Source organism: Octodon degus, unplaced genomic scaffold, assembly GCF_000260255.1.
Source record: "Octodon degus isolate 3935 unplaced genomic scaffold, OctDeg1.0 scaffold00022, whole genome shotgun sequence".
In the NCBI taxonomy this organism is placed as follows: Eukaryota; Metazoa; Chordata; class Mammalia; order Rodentia; family Octodontidae; genus Octodon; species Octodon degus.
The window spans coordinates 21,427,926-21,451,771 of NW_004524598.1; the positions used below are offsets into that span (position 1 = coordinate 21,427,926).

General features: G+C 44.7%; 1 protein-coding gene across 1 annotated transcript in view; it reads right to left on the minus strand.

Annotated features, from left to right (window-relative positions):
• Positions 1–23,846, minus strand: part of Pkhd1 (PKHD1, fibrocystin/polyductin) — a 503,959-nt gene that overhangs the window by 341,845 nt on the left and 138,268 nt on the right. The window contains 1 exon segment of the mRNA XM_023712007.1: positions 6,702–6,858. Coding sequence (XP_023567775.1) covers positions 6,702–6,858 — 157 coding nt within the window.

The following is a 23,846-nucleotide window of genomic DNA, read 5'->3' on the forward strand; positions in this document are numbered from 1 at the left end:
GCTGCCCAAGAGCCTGGGATGCCTCAGACATGAACTCAGGCCAGTGCGCCCAGAAAAAGGCACGGATCGCCTCGTGATGCTTTCCATTCACGGTCATCCCATCCCCGTCCTCTGGGTAGCTGTGTGTCAACTAAAAAAGAGGGGATTCAACATTCTACCTCCTTCTGGAAGATAAGGTATTTTAAAGTTAATAGTTTGCGGCAAATTTTATAAGCCCACAAAACCTCTCATGTTGAATGAGATATTTAGGGGTTATAGAAGAACACATAATGCAGAATATTTCATTTTTATAAGAACTATAGCCTGTCTTCTGATGGGTTTCTTTCTATAGGTACAAGGCATCTGTTCAGTGACTCACACAGGCCTGGTGCCAGACAAACATGGTGGCACTCTGGGGAGGCCCCATTTCCTAGTGTCCCTAGATACTCGTGTCACAGAGTGTTGTTACCTGAGGCCCAGCTCCCCTGGATCTGAGGCGAGATCGGGGGTAACCAGGAAGACCGAAGAACACAAGCCCTGGAATGGAAAGACTGTCCCGGCCACAGCCAGGGGCCTCGCCTGAATCTATACACCCACACAGAGCTTGAAGAGCCCAGCAGTGAGCCTGACCATGGGTCAACGATAGATGTCCCATACTGTAGAAACCTCAGGTATAACAGGCTCAAAAAGATCTACGTATCCTTAAAACCGAACTACAGAAAGAGCCTGGGGAAAGCAAGGCCACTTTTGAAGCTGCAGAAGCACTTCATGACGCCAGGTAGCCAAAGAAATAAAGAGAACGAAGCAGCCTGCCTGGAAGGTTCTGCTGCACCTGCCTGTGTGTCACCCTCCTCTCTTGCAGTGGAAAGAACACTTCCGTGTGTGGTGTGAAGACAGCATGTGCCAAAGTGCCCGTGCTACTCAGCTAATCCCTTCAGTAATGCAGTTGGTTTTGTACACAGAAGCAGCTACTATAAATAAAATTGTAAATCAGGCCCGAGAGCCAGCCATCTCTTCTATTATCTCTACTAACTCAAAAGCAGCAATTTGCATCTATGGAGCCCTTCCTCTGGAGCAGTCTGTGCTAGGCGCTTTACAAGTATGTCCTCGTGTAATACTCAGAACTCTCATAGAAGATAGTCCACACATTGTAATACTGCCACACAAAAACAGCAATCTGTGCTAGCCACTTCTTACTGTCGCTGTCACTGTGAGCAGGTATTTCCACCTGAGGAGACACTGGAGGGATGCAAGGGGCTCTATTCCCCAAGGTCGCAGACATGCCATTGAGGAAGCCTAAATTCGGAGTTGGCCCTTTCTGGCTTAAAAGCCTCCCAAGCATTTAACTGCTTTGGTATACACCAATAGACCAAGAAATAGAAAATCGCATTAGAGGGGGCCGGCATGCTATTAATCTGCAGTACAGACTGAAAACAAGTTTCTGGCCAAGCGTTTTAAAGCAAGGGCATTGTGAGCAGTAAGAAACTCCAAAAGGTCTCTCTTTCTCCTTGCTTATACTCAGGCTATACAATATTATTTTGTGTATATATAACATGCAACATGTTTATATAGAGTGATGGCCACAGCCAAGGAAAGCGCGCGCCTGCCTGCCACCTCAGTGACTGCATGCTGTACTACAGACGCAGAGGGCAAGGTGGAGGCGGAGAAAAAGGAGACAGAGCAGAGGGGGAGAGGGCGATCTATAATCTACAAGTTCAACACTAGTGGAGCTGCTTCCTACCCAACTCTCCACTGTTCTTTGTCTCTAGGTCGCTTCCCATCAAGTTGCTTGACCAGCAGGTCAGAAAATGATTCATTGCTTCCTTTAGGAAAAAACTAAACACTTCCTCAGTACAAACTCTAGCCCAGACCCACACGTCAGCCTCTGACAGGAGGGTAGCACCCCTTCTTTGCTAGTCTGGCTCATTAGAATTATTTGTAATAAAGACAATAAATTTTAATTCAGGAAAGCCTATGGCTATTGGGCATCTTAAGACAAAAGAAAAATACATAATTATCAAAATCAAGGCAATATGCCCATCTCTACCCTAATTTATCAGACTAATTGATTAATTCTCTTTTGTGTTTAACAGTACCCCCAAAATATTTTTTTCTTAAAGGGAGAGAAGGGAAAATACATAAAGACAGTAAACAGATTAGTTCTGGATCTTTCTCTAATTAAAGCAAAAAGTAATAAAGGTAGCTTAAATATCATAACATGTTGATAAAAATGTCTGGCACTTGTCAATAAAGTTCAAGAATTGATATACCTAGCATCATAAATAATGGTCAAAAATTTATTTCTGGTGCTATTTCCCAGCTACCACAAAGAAATGTACAATTCTTTAACCATATAACTCAGATGTTTAAGAAAAATGTCCACTCTCTTTTAAAGTTGAAAATGTGAGTCACACACAAAGAGTTCAAGATTCTTGAGGGCTCTTGATTTAAAAGCCTGTTCCTCTACACAAACAGAAAAATAATGTAGAGAAAACATCTTTATATAAAGTAGTTGCAAATCCACTTCCTAGGTGACCTAGTTTCAGTTTAATTTAGCATTAATCTTTGCAAAGTACATCTACTTCCTGTAGAAGGCATTCTGTACACTACAAAAATATCCAAGAAAGAACCTCCACCATAATACCTTTTATTTTATTGGGTAAGGTCTCTAGAAGCAATGTTTTTGGACTTGCAATTGCTCATGCTTTGTCTAAACCTGTATATGGAAGCAAAAAAAATAAAGAAAATCCAGCTTCACTATTTTTCTGATCAGAAGAATGGATTTGAAAGACAGGCAGTAACAGAAATCCAGAGAGCAAGTCGATGCTGGTGATAAAGACAATAATGATTCAATCTCATATTTCAATATGGCTTTCACACATATATAGGCCATAAAAGTTGTTAAAGACTGAGAGCTCTACTGCATCAACCACATAGTTGAGACTTGGGAATCTTCATTACAAAACTGTTCTTCAAAAGACTTTTAGAAACAGCAAACAATAACTTAGCAATGGGTTTCATGTTCCTAAGAACTCATGATGATGAGTTGTATAAGTGTGTCATGTGTATTTTTTATATTGTGTGGGAACATATATGAATGTATATGGATTCCCGAGTGTGAGCATATGTGCATATAGGAGGTATGCACATGTGTGTGTGGTAGGAGCTCATGTGTGTGGGGTTCATGTATGTGGAGGGGTATGTGTCACTGAGAACCACAAAGGGTGGTGAAAGTAAATTCACTGGGAAAACAATAACTAAAGGAGCGAGGATTTGTGGAATATAAATGCTCGGTTCCTTCTGAGAGCTGACTCCTGCACCGGTCACTTGTCCACTGATGCAGCAAACCACACAGAGTCGTTGAGTCCTCGCTCTTCAAGGGCCAGATGCCATCTAGACCCTAAAGACAAAGTGATGACTAAATTGATTAATTCTTTTCCTCTATGAGCTTATTTTAGTAGAGGAGACAATAGAAAATACATTTCTATTGTGTGGTCATAAGAACTGTGCAGAAAAATAAAGAAAAGACAATAATGAGGAGTGGCTGTAATTTTGGAAAAGGCAGACGATGAAGCCTCTTTGGCAAGTGCAGACTTTCCCAAAGAGAAATGGAGTAAGGGAGTCAGCCACGTAAATCTGAAAGACAAATATTTCAGGCAAAGGACACTACAAGCAAAGGTCCTGAGGAGGAATACTTGTAGCAGAATTGGAACAGAGTGAATAAAGAATACAAGGGTAAGGAAAGAGGGGCCACTGATGAGCTGTCACAGGATGCGAGAAGAAGTAAGAAACACACGACGCCCCCGATGCCACAGGCTTGCCCCTGGGACACGTCCAGTGGCAGTAACTGGGAGTGGGAATGCCTCCAACTACACCCCTAGACACAAATGATCATCTCGCCATTCTGTGATTCAACTCTAACCCCACATCTGGAACAACTTGATGGGGACTCCAAATTCTGCGTTGCTGCTACCCCACCTATTTTAGACTTGAAATCAAACATCTTTGTTTTCTTTTCTTTTTTTTTTTTTTTTTTTTTTTTTTTTTTTTTTTTTCTTTATTTTAGGGAAGGGTCTACAGGGTATTCAGGGTCTCACTACTAGACCAGACTCGCAGTGATTTTCCTGTTTACAGCCTCCCAAGAGATGGGATTACAGGCACGCGTCACCACACCCAGTCTCAATTGCCATCTCAGGGTGCTCCGGGGGGCAGGGCCAGCACAGCAGGCCCTGGATGGAGCCCCCGGCCCTGTGCCTGCTTGCAGGTGCTTTAATCTGCTGAGCTATTTGGTCGGCCTTTCATCTTTCTTTTCTTACGAGTTAATTTTTTTCTTTCGGCAACTTTACATATAACTGACGTTAAATATTATTCCTCATTTTTTTCTTGTATTTCAGAGCTCCTTTGCTACCTAACAGGAATTCTCACATTATCTGAACTGTGTCATTCCTCTTCTGTTCTCAAAATTTCTGAAAGCTATGACCCATATCTCCACGACAAAAGCCTCAGAGTGGGCCTCTGCACCTTGCTGCCTCCCAACCACCCCGAGGGGCTGTCTGTGCAGCATCTTCTGCCCAGTGCTCATCCACAGTCCTACCTGACACCCTCCTCCCTAGTGATCCTGCAGATAGCCAGCTCTCCTCTCCACTAGACGAGGGCTGAGCCTTCCACACACAGCTCACTTATTCCAAATCAGATGACAACAAAACCTTGCCTAAAACAGGAATATTAAGGAAAGCCATTACTGAAAGCACTCTATCTGAATCATTCCCAAAACTTCCAGGGGTGAGAGCTGCACACATACATTGCCTGCCTTTCTCCTTCCCTCTGATTCCACTCTGATAATCCTGCCATTGCCTCTTCTGTCGTTGGTGTCTTGTTCTATCAACCCCATTCCCTGACTGAGTGTAATTGAGGCAACATTACACCCGGAGAACACTCAGTCTAAGACCTGGAGCTGAGAAGCTCCTCCCAAATGGCTGTAGCAATAAAATGTTGAGAGCTCCATACACCCAAAGGCACCGCACCTCCCGGCAGAGAGTTAGACTCCAGCAGAGCCCGGGTTAGACTTGACACGAGAAGCTTTTTCCAAGACGAAGTTTTATGTCTGCAATTTTCCTTTGTCATTGCTAGTCCTTATGTAGGTGACAGCTGTCGGTAGATCAGCATTCCCATAGCCACTAGCTGCACACACACACACACACACACACACACACACGCTACATCAGATTTGCAGGGCGATAGTCCAACCTGACAGACAAAAATTTTCCTAAAATTTTTCCAGTTAACTGATTTACTAAAAACTTCTCCTCACTTCTAGAGAAAAATAACTTCCTAAAATGTAGAATGACAAAATGCCAAATCAGGAAAAATTTATTCCATCTTTAAGAAACAGGTATCAAAATTACATGAGTTTATTATCTTCAAACTATCTTGCTTTGTCACCGTATCTCTGACAAGAACACACGCTTGTGCTAGCTGTATGAGGCACTATCAAAAAAAGAGATATGTTTAAATAAAAACCTCGTCACAGCAAAAGACACACTGCCATGAATCCCTCTCAGAATATTCCCACTTGCATAGAGCACACTCATCCCATCATGCTTGCCGCTTTCTGAAGCAGCTCCAGAAGTCCTCTGTCGTGAGCCTCTTCGGTTGTGTTGTGAGGGTTGCCTCCATGGCCTGAATGGATTCAAAATACTGATCTTTCCTGGTCATTTTGACTTGAGGGAGGGCCAGAAGCTGGAGGATGGTAAATGAGGACACACTGTAATACGTTCGGAGTCCATCTTTCTATTGGATGGCATGAGGCAACAGTGCTTACCGAATTTTCAGTCACACCTCATGAAGACACAGAAGACTACTTTCGGAACCGCTTGAGCATGTGACACAGGAGTGTGTAAGGTGGCAGCAAATATTTTAAGGGGGCTTAATGCCAGTGTGTCTTTAACTGTAATCAATTTTTAAAATTTCAACTATCATCATATATTTCGATGACACCTCATATTTATAGTAAAAGACCACATGTTAGTCTAGAGCTTTATTTATAACTAATCACAGCTTCCAAACATTCACTACCAAGGACCAAAGGCACCTTGATATCTGTTTTTTATTAGGAGCCCCTGAGGTGCGCAACGAGTTTTAGTCTTGTTTAACAGATTAAGAACCAAACACACAGAGAGGTGAAATAGCTGGCTTTGTTGCTGGGCCACATGGTGGAAGAGCTGAAACCTGAATTCCCCAGTCTCAGTCAACTCCTGAGGCCCCAGAGCTATGCGGCTAGTTTGCAATAAGGAAGCCTATTTATGCAACTTTCCACGAGACCAAGAAGTCAAAACCACAACAGGGCAAAGCAGGAAGACACGGCTTTCCTGGCAGGGGATTTCAAAGCCAGCAGCATGAACCGATTTCAGGCATTTTGCAGCATTGTGAGGCAGCCCTGGATGTGCATGACTACAAAGACTCAAGCAAAGAAGCATGTTCTTTGAGAACGCTGTTAACTTACTTTCTTTCTGAAACTTAAAATAATCAAGCTCTGTGCTGGTAAGCTCCAAATGAATGGCTTTTGCTTTGAACCTCTCAACCACTTCTTTTTCCTAGTATAAAGAACAGCCTTAAAATCACTTGTCAGCCCCACTGGAGTGTATCCCACACGTGTCCCTCCCTTCTCTCCCTACGAGTCACAGCATCGCACAGAGCCAGAGCGGGTACTCGGGTGCACAGACCTTTCACGTGCAGCATGTTGAGGGTGCTGGTGTTCACGTCCAGCAGCAGCCCCTGGCCCTTCTCCACTGTGACGCTGTCGCCATCGTGTGGCTGTCTGCCAGGAAACCAGCTGGAAGCCCTGGACCATCTGAGGCAAAGCTGCAGCGAAAGCTCACCCTGGAAAAGAGATTTTCGGCTTTAAAGGATAGTATAACTGAGCAATAAAATAAAAGCTTTTCATCTAAACCAAATTAATTCATTTTAACATTTTGAACATGTCAATACAAAGTAATCACCCATCTTCCTCATACAACTAAAGCAAAGAGGAGAAAATGTGGAACAGATCAAGTTGCTAGGGCCCTGGAATTGACTCTTTTAAAACATGTTTCAGCACAGGTCCACATTCTATCCAACAGACAGAGTGGATTCCATATTTGAGTTTTACAGACATATGCTGCCTCTTGGACACAAAGTTCTGAAAGACCAGGAACAGGGAGAGCTCCAACACTCTGCTTGCTGGGTGGCATGTGGCCTTACGTCACTGGCATCATTTCTCACTGGTCCAACTGCCAAGTGTCCTTGCCATACAGGAATAGTCCTCTTTCTGGCACTTAGACCTGTCCCCCACTCAGCCTTCGGTGGCACTGTGTTGGCCTTTCCTCTGCATGCAGAAAGACCTCACTGCCTCAGTGGCAAGCAAAGCTCACAGGTGCACAGGTAGCAAAAGAATAACCTGCAGCCTTCACTGAGGCAGCGAGCAGAGCCGCGGAGATGCACAACGGCAGGGCACAGCCCCGCTGCCTAGCCATCCTTGCTCCCACAGGATAGTAGCTTTCCTGTTAATTCATGGTCACTCAGAAGTCATGTGTCTTTCAAAACAAGGACATAAAAACCACAGACAGCAGAATTCAACTCATGCAAAAAGCTAAGAACATGTCTAAACATCTTGTGACATTGCGGAGCTACTTTTATGATAAGTTTAATAAGATCTGAATGGAGAAGGCAGTTTCCTCAGGGCAAACCAGCAGCATGTGTCTGCCACTTTCCCCAGCAGCTCCTTCCCACCCAGATTCCAACCAAATGTGAAGCATGGGTTCCTGCAAAAGGAACACTGTAGGAGAGCCTCTGGTCACTCATCAGAGGCCCAGAGGAGATCCCTGAGCAGGAAAGACATATTTGCAAGGCCAACAACTCTACCTGCAGAAGAGTTGTGCCTGCCAGGATTTCTGAGAGAGGAAATCGAAAACTGGGTTGCCAGAGGAGTGTGTATATTTTCCCGGGGAGAGTAGAGACCCCTAGGTCAATCATTCTGAATTATGGCACCACCTCAATCACTAAGACTTTGACAGAATAGGAAGCATGATATCTCCATTTTCTACATCTGCAAAGGAGAAGCGAAAGTCGCATTTATCCCACTGGTGAACAGAAGGGCAGAAGACATAGTGATAACCAGTTGCAAAAGAACAGAAAAAAGCATAAGTTGTACACAAGCATCACTGTGACTCTTACGAAGCGTGCCTCTCCACAGAAGGAAAGGGAAAGGGAAAGGGAACTCCTGCTGCTTTCCCTATGCAGCCAGCTTCAGGGAGACAGACTAAGTAAAAATAACTTTCACAACAATGCACCTTATACATTATTATAATTCTTTAATTCAGGGCCCTAGCGGAAAATAACATGGAAGGAAGATGAAGAAGGTCAAGACAGCCCAGGCACCTGCAGAGAAGAATGACCCAGGTTATCTGTGTCATCAGTTCAGAGTCCTCAGTGCACAGACATTTGAAAAAGCTGAGACTTCCAGGCCAAAGACAGCAAGGTTCTAGACGGTCCTATTTGTTGTAAAGGTGCTCCTGGTAGTGTCTCCTAGCACAAAGCTTATGAAACACAGACTCCTGACAGTGTGATCACAAAGCTGGGAAATCCAAAGCTCAGGAGGTGGGGTCCAGGAATCTATGATTCCTTTAGTCACCTCCTCAGATAACAATTTCGTTCAAGGTGCCAACTCAAGGCAAGAGCTAGAAGGGAGAGGAGGGAGATACGTTCCTAAAGGCAAAGGTATATTTCCTCCAAGCCAACACAGGAAGTGCAGAGTCTGTAGGCAAGGTGACCCCATAGCTAGCAAGCTGAACAGAGTAGGTGTGGGTGGCCTATAAGAAGCACCAAGATTCCTGCGGTATAAACTCTGAAACATTAACCTAGTAGTCAGATCCATAGCCCAGGGACAGAATCACAAAGAAAACCCCGGCTCATGACACAGCGATAAGGTGCAGACCAGCTGACACTCACTAGGTCCTTGAAGAAGAGTCCATGGAAAACTACGCCGTGGTGCCTTCTGTTCACTGAAGAACAATGTGAAGTGTCACAGCCAGCACTGACATCTGTTACCATCCTCTGAGTGAGCACGAAAGTCTGTGCCTCACTGGCGCACCTGTACGTGTCACTGGCTGCCTTGCACGTGCTGTGACTTATGGCCGGGGTCTGTCAGCCCTCGGAGATCGTAGGCTCAGCCCCTCCCCAGCCAATGAGACCACATATCGCGACCTTCATGTTAAAGCGGAGGAAGCTGAGCCTCCAGTGCTTCATGGTGGAGACAAAGGAGGCATGCAAAGCAGATTTCCACCTGCAATCTTCCACTTAGTGGGTCCCCCATGGGGACTCTCTGTCCCCAGAGATCACTATGCCTCTCTCTGTCACCTCATCTATGTCTCTACTGGAGCATCCTCTCCTTCCCTGCATTTTACTCTTGTAAAACAACACCACGACTCATTCCATCCTCAGTAATAAAGCTTCATTCTGGTATTAGATAAGATAATCTTTGCATCTGTCTCATTTAGTTATTGAGTTTACCCAAATGAAGCAAGGACTTTGCTTTGATCATTACTATGGTTCCACACCCCTAAAACACATCTCAATACAAATTGTCAGATAATTTATTAAATTAATATCTTATCTGTTAACCCCATGCGTGTTTTTATAGATACTACACACACACACACACACACACACACACACACACTTTCTGATACAATATGTGAACAAGTAGATTTTTAAGGCTTAAAATACTTCAAAAATGCTTCCTTCCCTGGATCTTCTCCTCAGCATGGTTGGCCTATGCACTTTCACATTCCTTTCTCTGTTTTCAAATATCTTTAAACATAAACCAAATGATGGGAAGAGCTAAATTAGAACCTGCATCTTGGCCCCAGTGTCCCTGTGAAATGTCCCACTGATCCTTTTTCCTTAAGTTTTTCTACTCAATTTGGCAAATTTTAAATAAATACAGATGACAAGCATTCACTTTCAAGAGATGGAAACTTGGTTGTGCCCAAGTGTCTCGCTCCCCTCCTAAACATATCTTAAGGTTGTGTGTTTACTGATGATTCATGCTTTAGTATAAAAAGTGGCTAAATACCAAAGGTCAGAACTTAACGCAGCCTGAACTACTGGTCAGCTGCCCGTGGAAGCGAAGGAGCAACAGAACTGCATGACAGCAGGGTGCTACCATCCACCAGCAGAAGCTCACTGCCCTAAGGATTCGGGCCCCTGCACCTCCACAGGGGCAGAGCTGGTGGCGTCATTCCCTACACAAGACCTTCAGGCCACTGCCCCAAGAGCGAGTGGAGACCACTCACCTTTCACTATCTCCATTCTCTGATGCATCTTACTTTGAACTAATCAAACAGAAAAGAATGCTGACAGCATTTATAACAGAGCGCCTGTCAATATGTTGGAGAACCTCTCTGCTGATACAATGCGATGTTTCTGGTCAAGGCAGCGCTACCTACATCACTAACCCAGCTCCTCGGTCAGTGTGGGCTTCACCTCCACCCTCTGGAAGTCTTCTCCCCTACTGTTCCCAAGGTGTCCCACCTTTCGCTCTCGTTTGGCATACACAGATCAGTCTCATCCACTCAACAGATGAATCATTTCCTTACGGGCTCAGGAGAGTAGATATGGAAATAGAGATGTAAGAACTCTCCAGAATGTGCCCTCATCTTTACTTCCAAAAATACAGCCCCAAATAAACCCAAAAATATGAAAAGAAAAAGAAAAGGAAAGCCTTGCCTGCCTGAGCCAGGAAGCTTATGCAATTTGTTTTTTCCTTACAGCACGTCAGCACTTCTCTGAACTTAGGGAATGTGCAGAGTCTGCGAAACCTACTTGTCCCCTTAAATGTGCGCGCAGCACCGCCAGAGCTATCCTGAAGGAAGTCGCTGGTCAGCAGCCTGGAGCATCAGGCAGCCCACGACCGACGTGCGAGCGCACCTGCCGGGGGCTGCGGCGCTCAGCCACTGCGCTCCCAGCTGACAGAGGCGGCGGGAAGAGCCGTTTGACACCTCAGCAGAGCGCCTTCTTGCCCGGTGTGCAAATCTCGGCAGTGGAAGAAGACAAACCCCGTGAGCAACGCTTCCTTCGCCTTCTGCCCTCCTTTGTTTCCTCCAAGGCCCCCGCCACTCGTGAGGACCCTGCAGGAGCTTCCCGGCTCCCCGCAGAGGACAAGGACGCGGTGCCCGCAGGTGGCCCACCTCGCACGGCCGCCGGGATCGCCTCCTGCACACCGGGACGCTCCTCTCGCTTCTTTACAGTTATGATCACGGTGCATACTGAGCTATTAAAATAGTTTGATAATGACAATAACATGACTTAACGTCTTTTTTTACGTTTTATCCAATGTTCCTTTATATAAACCTGTTTCTAATGCTTATAAAACTAAATTTCTTACCTTCTCTTTTGTGACACACTTCGTTACTTTTTCCAGAGGCCATCCTTATCTTACTCTGACCGAAATGTCACTTTTATGTTCTTAGTTTCATATATGTTACTACTCAACTAACTTGCAATTGATATTACTGGGCAGTTTTCCATTTTGCTTTGTTGTTATTCTTATTTTTTGCCCCTATATAGTTACACAATTCTCACAACCTTCATTAGATAACACTTGCCCTTCCACCTAATGGTCTTCATAGTTGCATTACAATTAGAGTAATGTTAAATCTGTTGGTCAATTAAAGTTACAAATACTTTGTATAAGAGCTAATATGAAAGGAACTCTCCCAGAGGAATATGACCTCATTTTTGCTTTAAAAGTGTTTCTGTTATCGTTTAGAAAAAGACAAACAATCAGATAATTAAATTGTGATTGATTCCATAATTAAAAACATAACCAAGGCACTAAGAAAGTTCAAAAGACACAACAACTGGGGCTGGCCTGCAGGGGAAATCTACTGCGTGAATCATCTTTGGTTTTTAATCCGGACACCACAGATAAATTAGCACAGGCTGAAATTAATCCCGTTGACTATGAAACAAAATGAACTCACTGCAGAAAAGTTAGCCATACTCAAATCCAACCTTATGAGTAGCAATCCTGACCTATAATCTAATTACTCTTCAGAGAATAGAAAGTGAATTAGTTTGAATAATTTATTCTTGCTGCGCTCACACTGGCCTTGAATGATGTCTTCTTTTCTCAGGGCTGGTCACTCTTCACGGTGAGAGACAATAGCAGAAAGCAAGCCCACATCACCTAGCACACCAGCTGCTCGAAGGTATGGCAGAAATAGCCCCTGGCGCCCCCGGGGCCTGGCTGCACACTGCCACGGTGCCCTGGACACTGGGCTGCTCGGTGCCTTATCTCTTGGTCTGACACACCACACATTTCTGTCCTCCACAGTGTCCCAAAGACCGCTGGTCTCAGCTGTGTGCTTCATCTAGGTAAGTATTGGCCCTCTTCAGTGCTTCGGAGGATGACCACAGTGAGGAAGCCGAACACATGTGGAGTCTCTACCCTCTCCTGAGCTTTCTTCCATCTCGTCTAATCGTGTCTCTTCTGAATTTTAGTCTGGAGATCATCTTACTTGCTAGAGAAAATAATAATGAAGTGACAGCTACTGATATCAAACACCTCTAATATCCCAGGCATAGTGGTATCACTTGATTTATTCTAGGATCCTCACTTCTCAAAAAACATAAGGGTTCTCCTCTCTCCACTTAAAGTTTAATTTTAAAAAATGAACAATAGTGGCTAAGATTTACTGAATGAACCTAAAGAGTACCATCTTAACTACAATCATATGCCCTTTTCAGACTCCTTTGATATCCTGTAATTTACTTAGTAATCATAAGCCCTCTTCAAGCTTCTTGCTGAGGACAAAAGAGTGAATGAATTCCTGCACACCATAAATATTTATTGAGCACAAACTGTTCCCCAGGTACAGGTTGAAGCACAAAACAAAACAAATCTTTAGCCTTGGGAAATTTATAGTTTAAGAAAAGAATAAATACATAAAATAAGTAGTGGGCTCTCAGGAAAAAAAAAAAAAAGGCAAGTGAAGTGATTCAGAAATGCCAGGCTGGGCAGAACTGTATGATTTTGAGCGATCAGTCAGCATCTCTGATGAGGGCTTGGAGCAGGAAAGAGCAGTACAAGCCAGAGGCAATTGTGGAGTGCAAGGGGCAGAGGAGGGAGTGCAGGTGGGTGCCAGAGCTGTAGCCGGAAGGTGGTGGGAGCACTACATGAAGACCTCGCGCATATCGAGTTCTTCATACACCGCAGAACACAGCCTGTAGTGAGACCTTCAGTGCTGTACAGCAGAACACGAGCCAGCCTACCATCCAAGCTACTATTTCCATGTTGGCACATGGCCTCCACCAACCATTTGTGAATTGTTTGTCTATATTGACTGTCAGTTCATGATGCAGACAACAGGGCCCATCAGGTCTAAAGTACTTGTCCCCTAGCAGTTTATGGAAAATTCTTGGGAACTACATTCTATCCCGATGCTTGTGATCGATCAGAATAGTACCAGCGACCCGTTCAGTACAGTGCACACGTACCCCGCCAGGAATGAAGTGCGTTCGAATGGAACGCTCCGCAACTAAGACAAGCAGTTACCATGTAGCTGCTGCACCAGTCCTGTTGCTTCGACAAAGCGCCTCAGAATTGACAGCTGGAGGAGGACAGACTGCGTAGCTAGAGGTTTCAGCCACAGTCGGCGAGCTCCGCTGTAGATAGCGCACATCCCAAGAGCGCGGGCTCCACCCATGGTAGCATAAAGTAGAGAGAAAGGGAAGGCGCCAGAGGACAGAAGCTGCCCTCCTCGTGGTAACCCTCACGACCCGCCCCTCTAACAGGCCCCACCTTCTGATAGCTCACTCAGTGATGAGCCCGGCGAGCCACTGATCCACTGAAGAATGCGGTGTCCCAGGACACAATCACTTTTCATACATGAGACTTCAGAGGAACATTCTTTTGTCTTTTTTTGCGAAACCAGGGATTGAACTCAGGCCCTCCCACTTGCCAGGGAAGCGCTTATTCCACTGAGCCATATCCCCGGCCCAGGAGAGACATTTTAGATGTAAACTCTAGTAGCTTCCTGAAGGTTTGAGGACAACCGAGCAAAACATTTTAGTAAAAAGATACACATGGAAGTACTGGAAATCAGTTCAGTTCTTCTTATTTTCCACTGAGCAACAATCCGGGTCTCAGAAGGCCACACAAAAGCGATTGGAAGGACAGAGCAGCGGTGTGCGGGCAGGGGCCGGTGCACGTCAGCCCCATGCACACGTGCGCCCAGGTACGCATGCACGGTAGAGTCCGAGCCGGAGACTGACAGGTACACGCTAGCCTTCCCCCCAGAGCTGACACGCTGCCATTTAACCAGTGAGCATGCAGCACGCATTTCTGCTCCCAGTCACTAGTAAGAGACAAGGTTAACATTTTAAGTGATGGACTACAACATGTTATTTCCCCATGCAATGAACCCATGACTGCATCGCCTTGGAAAACACTTAATTTCAGTGATTGAATACACAGGAGCACATTCTCCTTGCTATGAACCTTTGACAGCTTCTCAGTTTTATACACCAGGGGAACCTTTATTTTTCCTCCCTTGCTTTCCCCCCTCCCTTTTATACCTGAAGGGAAGCAAAATGAATATCTTGGCGGAGCGAAGGAGAAAGAAACCCAGAGAATGAGAGTAAGCATCAGTGTATTTTACCGTAGAAATATTCACAGCCATCTGCTCTAATTACTGCTAATGTTTGGGCTACTATCTTCATATCATAGAAATAATTATTTCCTCAAGGGCAGAAGAAAAAAATTTTAACTGAAACAAACAAAAGTTGATTACATTTACCTCCCAGACTAAGGAAGTGTCGAGATAGCTTGCAGTGAGCAATCAATTTGGACGGGGGCAGATCTGCGATTAGCTCAAACAGAATGAGTCCCTCAGCGGCTCCTCCTTTTCCTTCTCTGCCCACCACTTTGGAGGAGTGCTGTCCACAGCTCACAGAGAGCAAGGAGCTGGCCGGACCTATTTCTGGGTCAAAGATCACTCACAACTAATTCCTAATATTTGGATCAGAACCACACAAGGTTCAGCCTGCTGCCTGGCTTCTGGCGGGCATCATGTTCAGCTTTGACAAGTACTGAACACAAGCCTGAGCATTCTTCCAAGGGCCTGTCACAGAGGGAACCCCTTACACATCACCACAACCCCATGCCCAGGGCTGAACACGTTAAAGAGTGCTAGAGCCAGCTTAGACTCAACGGGTACAGACGTGACCCAGAATTAGTCCTTTCCTTGGATCTAAGTGGAATGTATGGAGCCTAGGATGACACAGAGGGCACCCCAGCAAGACTAGGACAGTTCTGACTTTCACAAAGGCCGAGGCCTTCTCGAGGCCCTAAATTCAGCATGCTACCTGTATTAAGCAGGACTCTGAGACACCACCAGGACCCCCGCCCCCAGTGCCTATGCTCTCTCCCTTCAGTAAGAACACAGCCTGTGCTAGGAGCAGCCATCAGTCCTGTGAGGAGGTCAAGCTTATGACAGTGGAGAAACAATTGTGCAGATGTCATTCAATCCACACACGAGTTCACTCAGAGCTAATAAGGAGGTACACCTCCCCTAGTCAAGTGAGTCCTTACACGAGAAACCCTTCCAGTCCTCCTGAAGGGGTAAATGCCATGTGGCTAGGGTGGAAAATGGCACTGGCTGATAGCCAGCAAGAAAAGGAGGGCCTAACTCATACAGGTTCAGGGACCTGACTTCTGTGGACAGCTCAAGTGTTTTTGGAGGACAGCCCTGAGCTCCAGAAAGAGAGTGTCGCCGGGCTGACTTTGTTTTGTCTTGTTTATTTTCAGAGAGGGTCTCACCATGTAGTGCAAGCTACCCTTGCACTCGTTTACGTAGCCCAGGCGGGCCTTGAACTCATGGCGCTCCTCCTGCCTCAGCCTCCCCAGTGCTAGGATTAGCAGCACGCGCTACCATACCCAGCTGGGCTGACATTTGATTCCAGCCTATGACACCTTGAACAGATTCCCAGCTGCTTAGTACTCGGATTTCTGACCCACAGAACTATGATGTAATAAATAGGCACTACGGCTTCTGTGTAGGTGGCCCTGCAAAACCTGGTACAGTCATGGGTGGGGATTTTTCAGAGGTGACTGAATCCACAGTGTGTAACTGATGCATAGGGCAAGGCTAGGATTAAGGGTGGGCGGTTACTAATTCAACTCACTGATTGGCTTGGCACTGCCCTAGTGCTGGGAGCTTGGGTACAATATAAGGAACAGAGAGGACTTTGGCGTCCCTTGCTGGCTGCTTGTTCCGCCTTCTGCCTGCCATGAACTTTCTTCTCTGCGATGCCACCCTCCCATGCCACACTGCCTTGGAGCAGCTATGACTGAAAGCTCTACAGCGGTGGGCCTAGTAAACCTTTCCTCCTTTCACTTTGGTGTCCGGTATTTGTCCCAGCAACAAGAAAAGTAATGAAGACCACTGGCATTTTTTTCCATAATTTTATGGAGAGACAAATAGCAATGAGACAGTTTCAAAGCAAATTGGTAGGACAGTTCCAATAATTAACACATTGTACACATTCTTCCTAGTGGTTATTTGCTGTACAAGATGCAGACATGATATCCTATTTACAAACACCATTACAACAAATCCCTGTATTCATTAAGAGAATGTAACTATATATCTATCCTAACCGTTTTGAATACATAGATATAAAATGGACATTCATTTATATATCCCCTTTTTTGTTTAATTCCGTCATTTAAATATTATAGGTATGTTAACTCAGCAAAATATTCTAAAAGAGTCCAGTAATCCATAATAATATTGGGTCTTCCGCTTGACTCTTAGCCTTCCAAGGTCAACTAAGACTCAGGACATATGAGATCTTGTACTGTAATGTCATGTAACTCACTTGTGTCCCAGATTTTCTGATCAAGGAGATTATGGGGCCAAAGAGGAAAGTGAACGATGATGTAGAGTGTGCCTAAGGAGGGTCACATGGAGAGAAAACAGTCTCTCAGGCTTTCACAGAGAGCACATTGGCCAAGCAATGGCCATGACTCATCCACATGGCTGATACTGACAAAGGTTCTACAATCTGAGGTACAGGATCTCAGGATAAATCCTGAGGGCATTTCACTGACCTTCTCAGACCAAAAAGCTACAACTCTTGTTGCACAGGTCCTGCTTTATCTTAGTCTTAACCATCCAGTAGAAAAGTATGAAGATGAAATATAGGAAGTAAAGCCAAGCTGTTATGTTGAGCTGTGGGGGACTCAGGTCAACAATTTCTGACACTGCCAGTCAAGCAGAAGACCATAAGTATTGTTTTAAGTTGTCAGAATGTAGTCATTTACTAAGCAGCAATAGACAACTAACACACCACCTACTGGCCTTCTTTGGAAAGCAGCTTCACAGAGAGCATGTTTGGTTTTTGCCTTTCCTCACGGAAGATGCTGCTCACAAGACTAGAAAAAAATATCATGTGGGGGTGAAGGGCAGAAGCCCAGGTGGTTTCCTCAATGCACAAATGACTCTCCCCACCCTAGGACACAAAACGTAAAATTTTGAATCCATGATAGTAAGAAGCATAAAGTAAGGCCTGACACAAACCTTTCATTTGCTCAGAGAGAGTTAAGTCCATGGAAGGTACCTCAGAAAGGACTTCTGTGTCATCGCGCCCTCTCTCAAAGCTGAAGAAATGGAAAATTCTCCACTCCTGGGCACAGTCATGTATGCCTTCAGGGAGAAAGTGAGGGTTTCAGAAAGTCTATATTCTGACACTAGTTCTAAAACTGACACTTGGAAATAATGGACATTAATTGTACTGCTCTTTCACAAGCATTGCTGCCTAAAGAGAGAAGAGAATTCTATTTTTATTCCCTCATTTTAAAAAAGAAAAGAAGAAAGGAAGAAGGGAGGGAGGAAAAGAGGAAGGAAAGGAAGGAGAGAAAATAAAGAGAAAGGAAAAAAGAAAGATGGCAGGAAGAAGAGGAAGGAAAGGGAAGGGAGGGAAATGGAAGACAGACAGACAGACAGACAGAGACAGAGAGACAGAGAGACAGAGAGACAGAGAGACAGAGAGACAGAGAGACAGAGAGACAGAGGGACAGAGGGACAGAGACAGAGACCTAGGTGGGGAAGCGCAGCTTAGAACCCAGGGCAGTCCATCTTGCACTGTTCTTTTTCCTCTGGCCTTGCCTACCTTCTCCCTTTTTCTTTAATCTTCAGAGAAGAGATTTGCAAACGTCTTAGGAAGGACACAGAAAATAATGCCTCAAGCTTTCCAAGCTCCTGAAGGCAGCCCAGGGGTGTGTCCCCTGATCCTTGACCCCGCACAGCTTCACTCTGGTTACTGCCAGTGCCCAAAATATTGGAAGCTCAGGAAGCCAGGACTCAACACTGGGGTGACACGTGGGGAACTTTCCAGTCCACTTTGCGGTGGACGCCTTTCAGGCAAATGCTGGGTATTCTGGGTAAAATCATCACTGGTCTTGTAAGACAATCTTGGACCACTACAAGCCCAGTGCTACGGTACCCACCCCAAACCTGTGGATGCTTAATTGCATTTCTGAGCTCTGAGAGCCCAGTTTCAAATCCATTGTTTGCTTTGGCCCAAATGCATCCGCAACACATTGTCCCTTTTCTGCCAAACCTTATTTATTGAATCCAGATGCAATGAATCACTTACTGACTTGAACGGCATTAGAGGTAAACACCAAGGTTAAAATGTAGAGATAATTGAATATTACCAACTACCAGGAACAGTGGTGCGGGCAAGGGAGGAAATAGACCAAAGATTTCAGATATTACAGTCTGATGGAAACCCTCCACTCTCAGGACCAACTCCACAGGCCATTTTGACATTATGGAAAAATCTGCATTTTATTTTTTGAAATTTTCATGTCAGTTATCAACATGAGAAGAAATGATCACGTGACATAGTTTAAATACCTAATGATTGAAAGTAAAGCATCCAAAAACCAACTGTAATGTCTAAATGTCAAAGATGTTTTCTTAAATGCATATCTAATTTATTGTTTAGACTGTAGTAAAATAAGATTAATTAAATACATCCATTTTCCTTTGTAGTACAGTCTTCTTCAGAGGAAATCCTATAAAGCAAACATTTTCAGAAGCCCTTCCAAAAATTCATAAGGTTCAACATAATTTCCACACAATAAAATGCACTTTAATCATTTGCTTTATAGTCACCTGGAATCCATTGTTTGCAATTCAGAAAATATATAAACATGGATATAAAACATATACACATAAGTTTATACAAACACTTGAAAAACTTTATTATGCCTTTTAAGGCAGAAAACTCAGAACTCTAGGCCAATACTAAAGAATCCATAGGCATAGTTATTAAAAATCCCCTCACAGATTAGAACGTCAAAACCACAGAGACCTCCATGAAATAAATCCCAAAACAGTAGTAATCAACTACCCTGAGACTGAAGGCTCAGCCAATTCAACAAGCCACACTACAGAGCTATCGGAGGCCACAACACCTCGTCAAATCACACGCAAAATGCCTCACCCCAGAATTCTCCCACTTTGGGGAATCGCCTTCTTGCTGAAAACCAAACCTGCTGAAGACTACTGATGTGGCTGCATTTTGCTTTAAGATAGTATAAACTTCTTTCCCTATTATTCAATGAGAGGAAACATAGCTTCCAATATCGTCCCTGTATTAATTCAGGGCTAATGAAAAGTTTAGATACACAAAGATACAGCTATAGAGATACATAGAGATATAAGTATTTATAATTGTCTCATTCTATGAGTAGCTGTTACAAGATTACTCAATTGAGCAGGGGTAGCATCACAGCAAAAGACAAGTCACTGTGCTCTTTGCTCTTTTGAGCTCACCTTGTTACAGCAAGCCTCGCAAGCAGGTAGCAAAGCTTTCTCTCATCCTCCACCTTCAAATTTCTGACAATATTCAGGCAGCCCCTCTCAAATGAAGCTTCTCTTTCCTGGACCTATTCAAAGTCAGGTTTTGCCTGGTTGGTTGCGTGGTTGCTTGGTTGGTTGTCAGAACATGTAGGGGGAACAAAATCATGTATTTCTCTACCAACCCCATATGCTAGGGTCAACCTTTCCTTTTTACACTCTGCTCCTTCCCACTATATTATCCTAATCCTGTAGTATTTAAGCTCCTCATATGGACACACCAAAATAAACTAAACTACATTGGGTTTAAAACATTATTTTAGCCGGGGAGAGGGTTCAGGGCCTCATATGCCTGCCTGGAAAGTGCAAGGTGCTGAGTTTGAACCCCCGTAACAAAAAAAAAAATTATTTTAATCTTTCTTAGAACATTTGAAGACAATGTATTGAGGACAGATGATTCAAATTTTTTCTGATTCCCTAAGCACTAATAATGCTAAGAAAGCGCCCAAGGTATGTTAACACAGCAGGTCAAAATAGAAGACAGAGGCAGCTTAATTACATTGTTCAGATTAAAAGGCTGGATTTCTAAAATGCAATGTATCTTACATAAAGTAAATCAGACTCACGTTAAACATCATGTAGTTCCCTGATGTGAGAAACTAAAGGAGTAAAAAAGGACCAAAATGTACAGCAGATGTTGTGAACTGGGTGGAAACTATTCAAAAGGAAAGAAGAACCAGGGTGGGGGAAAAGGGGGAAAGGGAAGGGAAAGGGAAAAAGAAGTTATTAAAAACAGGATAGAGGGGCTGGAGAGATGGCTCAGTGGTCTAAAGCACCTACTTAGAACAAGCTTAGCAAAAGCATCAGGGACCGTGGTTCAATCCCCCAGCACCACATGCCAGCCAGCCCCGCCCCCTGGTGGGCTGAGCTGGCCACACACACACACCACTCTCTCTCTCTCTCTCTCTCTCTCTCTCTCTCTCTCTCTCTCTCAAATAAATAAATAAATAAAAATAAAAAAAAAAACAGGATAGAATGGGGACAAAGCTTTGTAAGTAGGGAAGGGAAGAGGGGCTGGAGGGAAGAGAGAGGAGTGAAAAAACCAGAGAAAACAAGATGCATCGTGCGTGGGCACCATGACGAGCGCGGTCCCCGTGGGCACCTAAAATGGGTCAGTCCTAAGTTAAGAATATAATGGCAGCTACTATTGGGCCGTGTGCAAGACGATTTATTCTGTTTCTACACGGAAGAAAGATTCATCTTATGGGGAAATTCTTGGAAGGACCTCAGTTAGACTGTACGTGCAAATGCTTTCTTGGATATACCAAAATCAGCACTAGAAGAAAAACAGATAAACTTGACTATCCAAATTAAAAACTTTAATTTTTTAAAAAAATCCTGCATTATAGGAAACAATCAACAATAAATAAATATTCAGTGGGAAAAATATTTGCAAATCATGTGTGATACAAGATTAATATCCATAAAATATGAAGACCTCTTACAACTCAAAAACAAGAATGGCTGTAAAAGGCTCAAGTCAACAACTTCGGACATCGACAGTCTCATGGAAAACCCACTACTGCTATGGACTGCTGGGCTATATTGGGACATTTTGCTGAATTCAGGCACCTACAGCATTTAAATGACAATGGAATGCCCTTCTCTGACAAAACTAACCAAAAAAGGGGATACAAATGAACGACCATTTTGTAACTGTATACTCAAATTAGTTAGGATAGATATACAGCTCCATGCTCTTAATTCAATGAATAGAGATTTGTACTAATAGTGTTTGTGGACAGGATATCAGGTCTGCATCTTATACAATGAATAACCACTACGAAGACAACATGCAATGTATTAATTATTGAAAATATACGAGTAATCGGTTGTGAAACTGTCTTATTGCTATTTGTTTCTCCATAAAATATTTTTAAAAATAGAAAACAATAATAGAACCCAGTTTTAAAACTGGAATAGTGATTTGAATAAACATTCTGATACACAAATGGCCAGTAAACACATTGAGGCATTTAACATCATTAATCATTAAGAACACACAAAATCACAATGAAATATCAATTGACATCCATTAGGACCACTATTATTGAACAAAACCAGAAAATCATAAGTTTAGCAAGAAGCTGAAATAGCTGGAACTCAGGTACATTATGCAAGTACAGTGAAAGGCTGCCAAGACTGAGTGGGTGTCTGCAGGGAAACCAGGGAGAGTTTTTGCAATTAGAAAAAACCTTGTCAACAGAGAAATTTTATTCCAAAGATGAACCCAAAACTTGAGTTTATGGGAGTAGTGTTGGAAAATATGTCCCAGCGCCACCACCTGGTTGATTATGTCTTTAAAATCTTAGAGGTTGAAACAATAAAGCACATCAGTGACTTCAAGAAGACAAAAACAACAGCAAAACACCGTGTAGTCGCTATGAAAACCAGGCAGGCAGCTCCTAAAAAAATTCAAAGGAGAATTATGTTACGATCAATAATTCTGGGTAAGAATGTAAAATAATTGAAAGCAGAATTGGAGAGATATGTCTGTACCCTCCTGCTTGTAGCCACGTCCTTCACAATCCCTAGGGGGTGGAAGCAACTAGCGTCTGCATGAAGTCCCAGCCAGCCATACAAACGAGGAGATTCTCCAACGTGCTGCCCACCACACAGATGAACCTTGGGGACATTAGGCTAAGAGAAATGAGGCCGCCACAAGGATAAACGTCGAGGGATTCCACCTCACTGAACTACTTACAGCTGCCAAATGCCCAGAGACAGAAAGTAGAATTCTGGCTGGCGCGGGGCTGGGAAGAGGGGTTCAACGCCCACCGTTCAGTGAAGAACGGACGGTGAATCCCTCTGGAAAGGGACAGCTGCGACAGTTACTCAAAACGCAAATGAGACAGGAGGACTCCGCGTTCAAGGCCAGCCGGGGCCACTTCACAAGACCCTGACTCGTGAAAGCCTTCCAAGGGCGGGACGCAGCTCAGGAGCAGAGCGCACCCCCCTGGCTTCAGTCACGAGTGCACACACAAGAGGGTCAGACGAGCAGTGGGGCGCTCCATTCGGTTAACAAGTTTTGCCCTGAACAAAACGAGCTAACTGATGGCAGAGATCTGGAGCACAATAAAGAGAAAAGGCCGCGGTGGCGCGCAGGTGGGAAGAGGGAGAGCAGGCACCGGAGCGCGGTCGGGCCGTTCCTTGGCTCTGCCGGGCCTCCGGATCCCAAGCCCTGCACGGCTCCCTGTAGGTCACAAGGCGCACACAGCGAGACGAGACGCGCAAGAACATCACCCGCCCCTTCCCACAGACTTCCTCGGCCATCGGGGCTGGAGGCCTGCTCAGGGCCCCCTGCCCACCCCCTTTCGGGGCGCACCGCTCCAGCCTTGCACCCCCGCCACCCCACCCAGGCTGCTGGGCTCATCAAGCCTCCGCTCCCACCTCCCAAGGGCTTCGGGTTTCATCCTTTCCTTCGTTTGCAAGGTTACTGATGCCCTATAAGAGATGCTGACGGCGCCCTGGATCCCCGGGCCCTCGGGTCCCACGAGTGCGCAGAGCAGTTCTCCACTGAGGACACCAAGAGTCCAGTAAGGACTCGGCACATAGCAGGCTTTAAAAAATGAATGAATGGCCATTTGTTGCAACGACCCTCCTGGTGCGGCCGCTTTTAGTTTCATCCGAGTTTGGCATTCTCCTCCCCACTGCTACTATTATCTCCTGAGAAAACTTGTCTAAGTCACAGCTTTCTCTTTCTCCCTCACTACCCCAACCTCCTTCCCCACACCTCCCTCCCTCCCCTCTCTTCTTCATTCTGTCTGATCTCTACCTCCAGCCACACCACACACACACGCACGCGCACACACACCCTGCCCCTCTACACACACACACACACACCCTGCCCCTCTACACACACACACGCACACACCCTGCCCCTCTACACACACACAC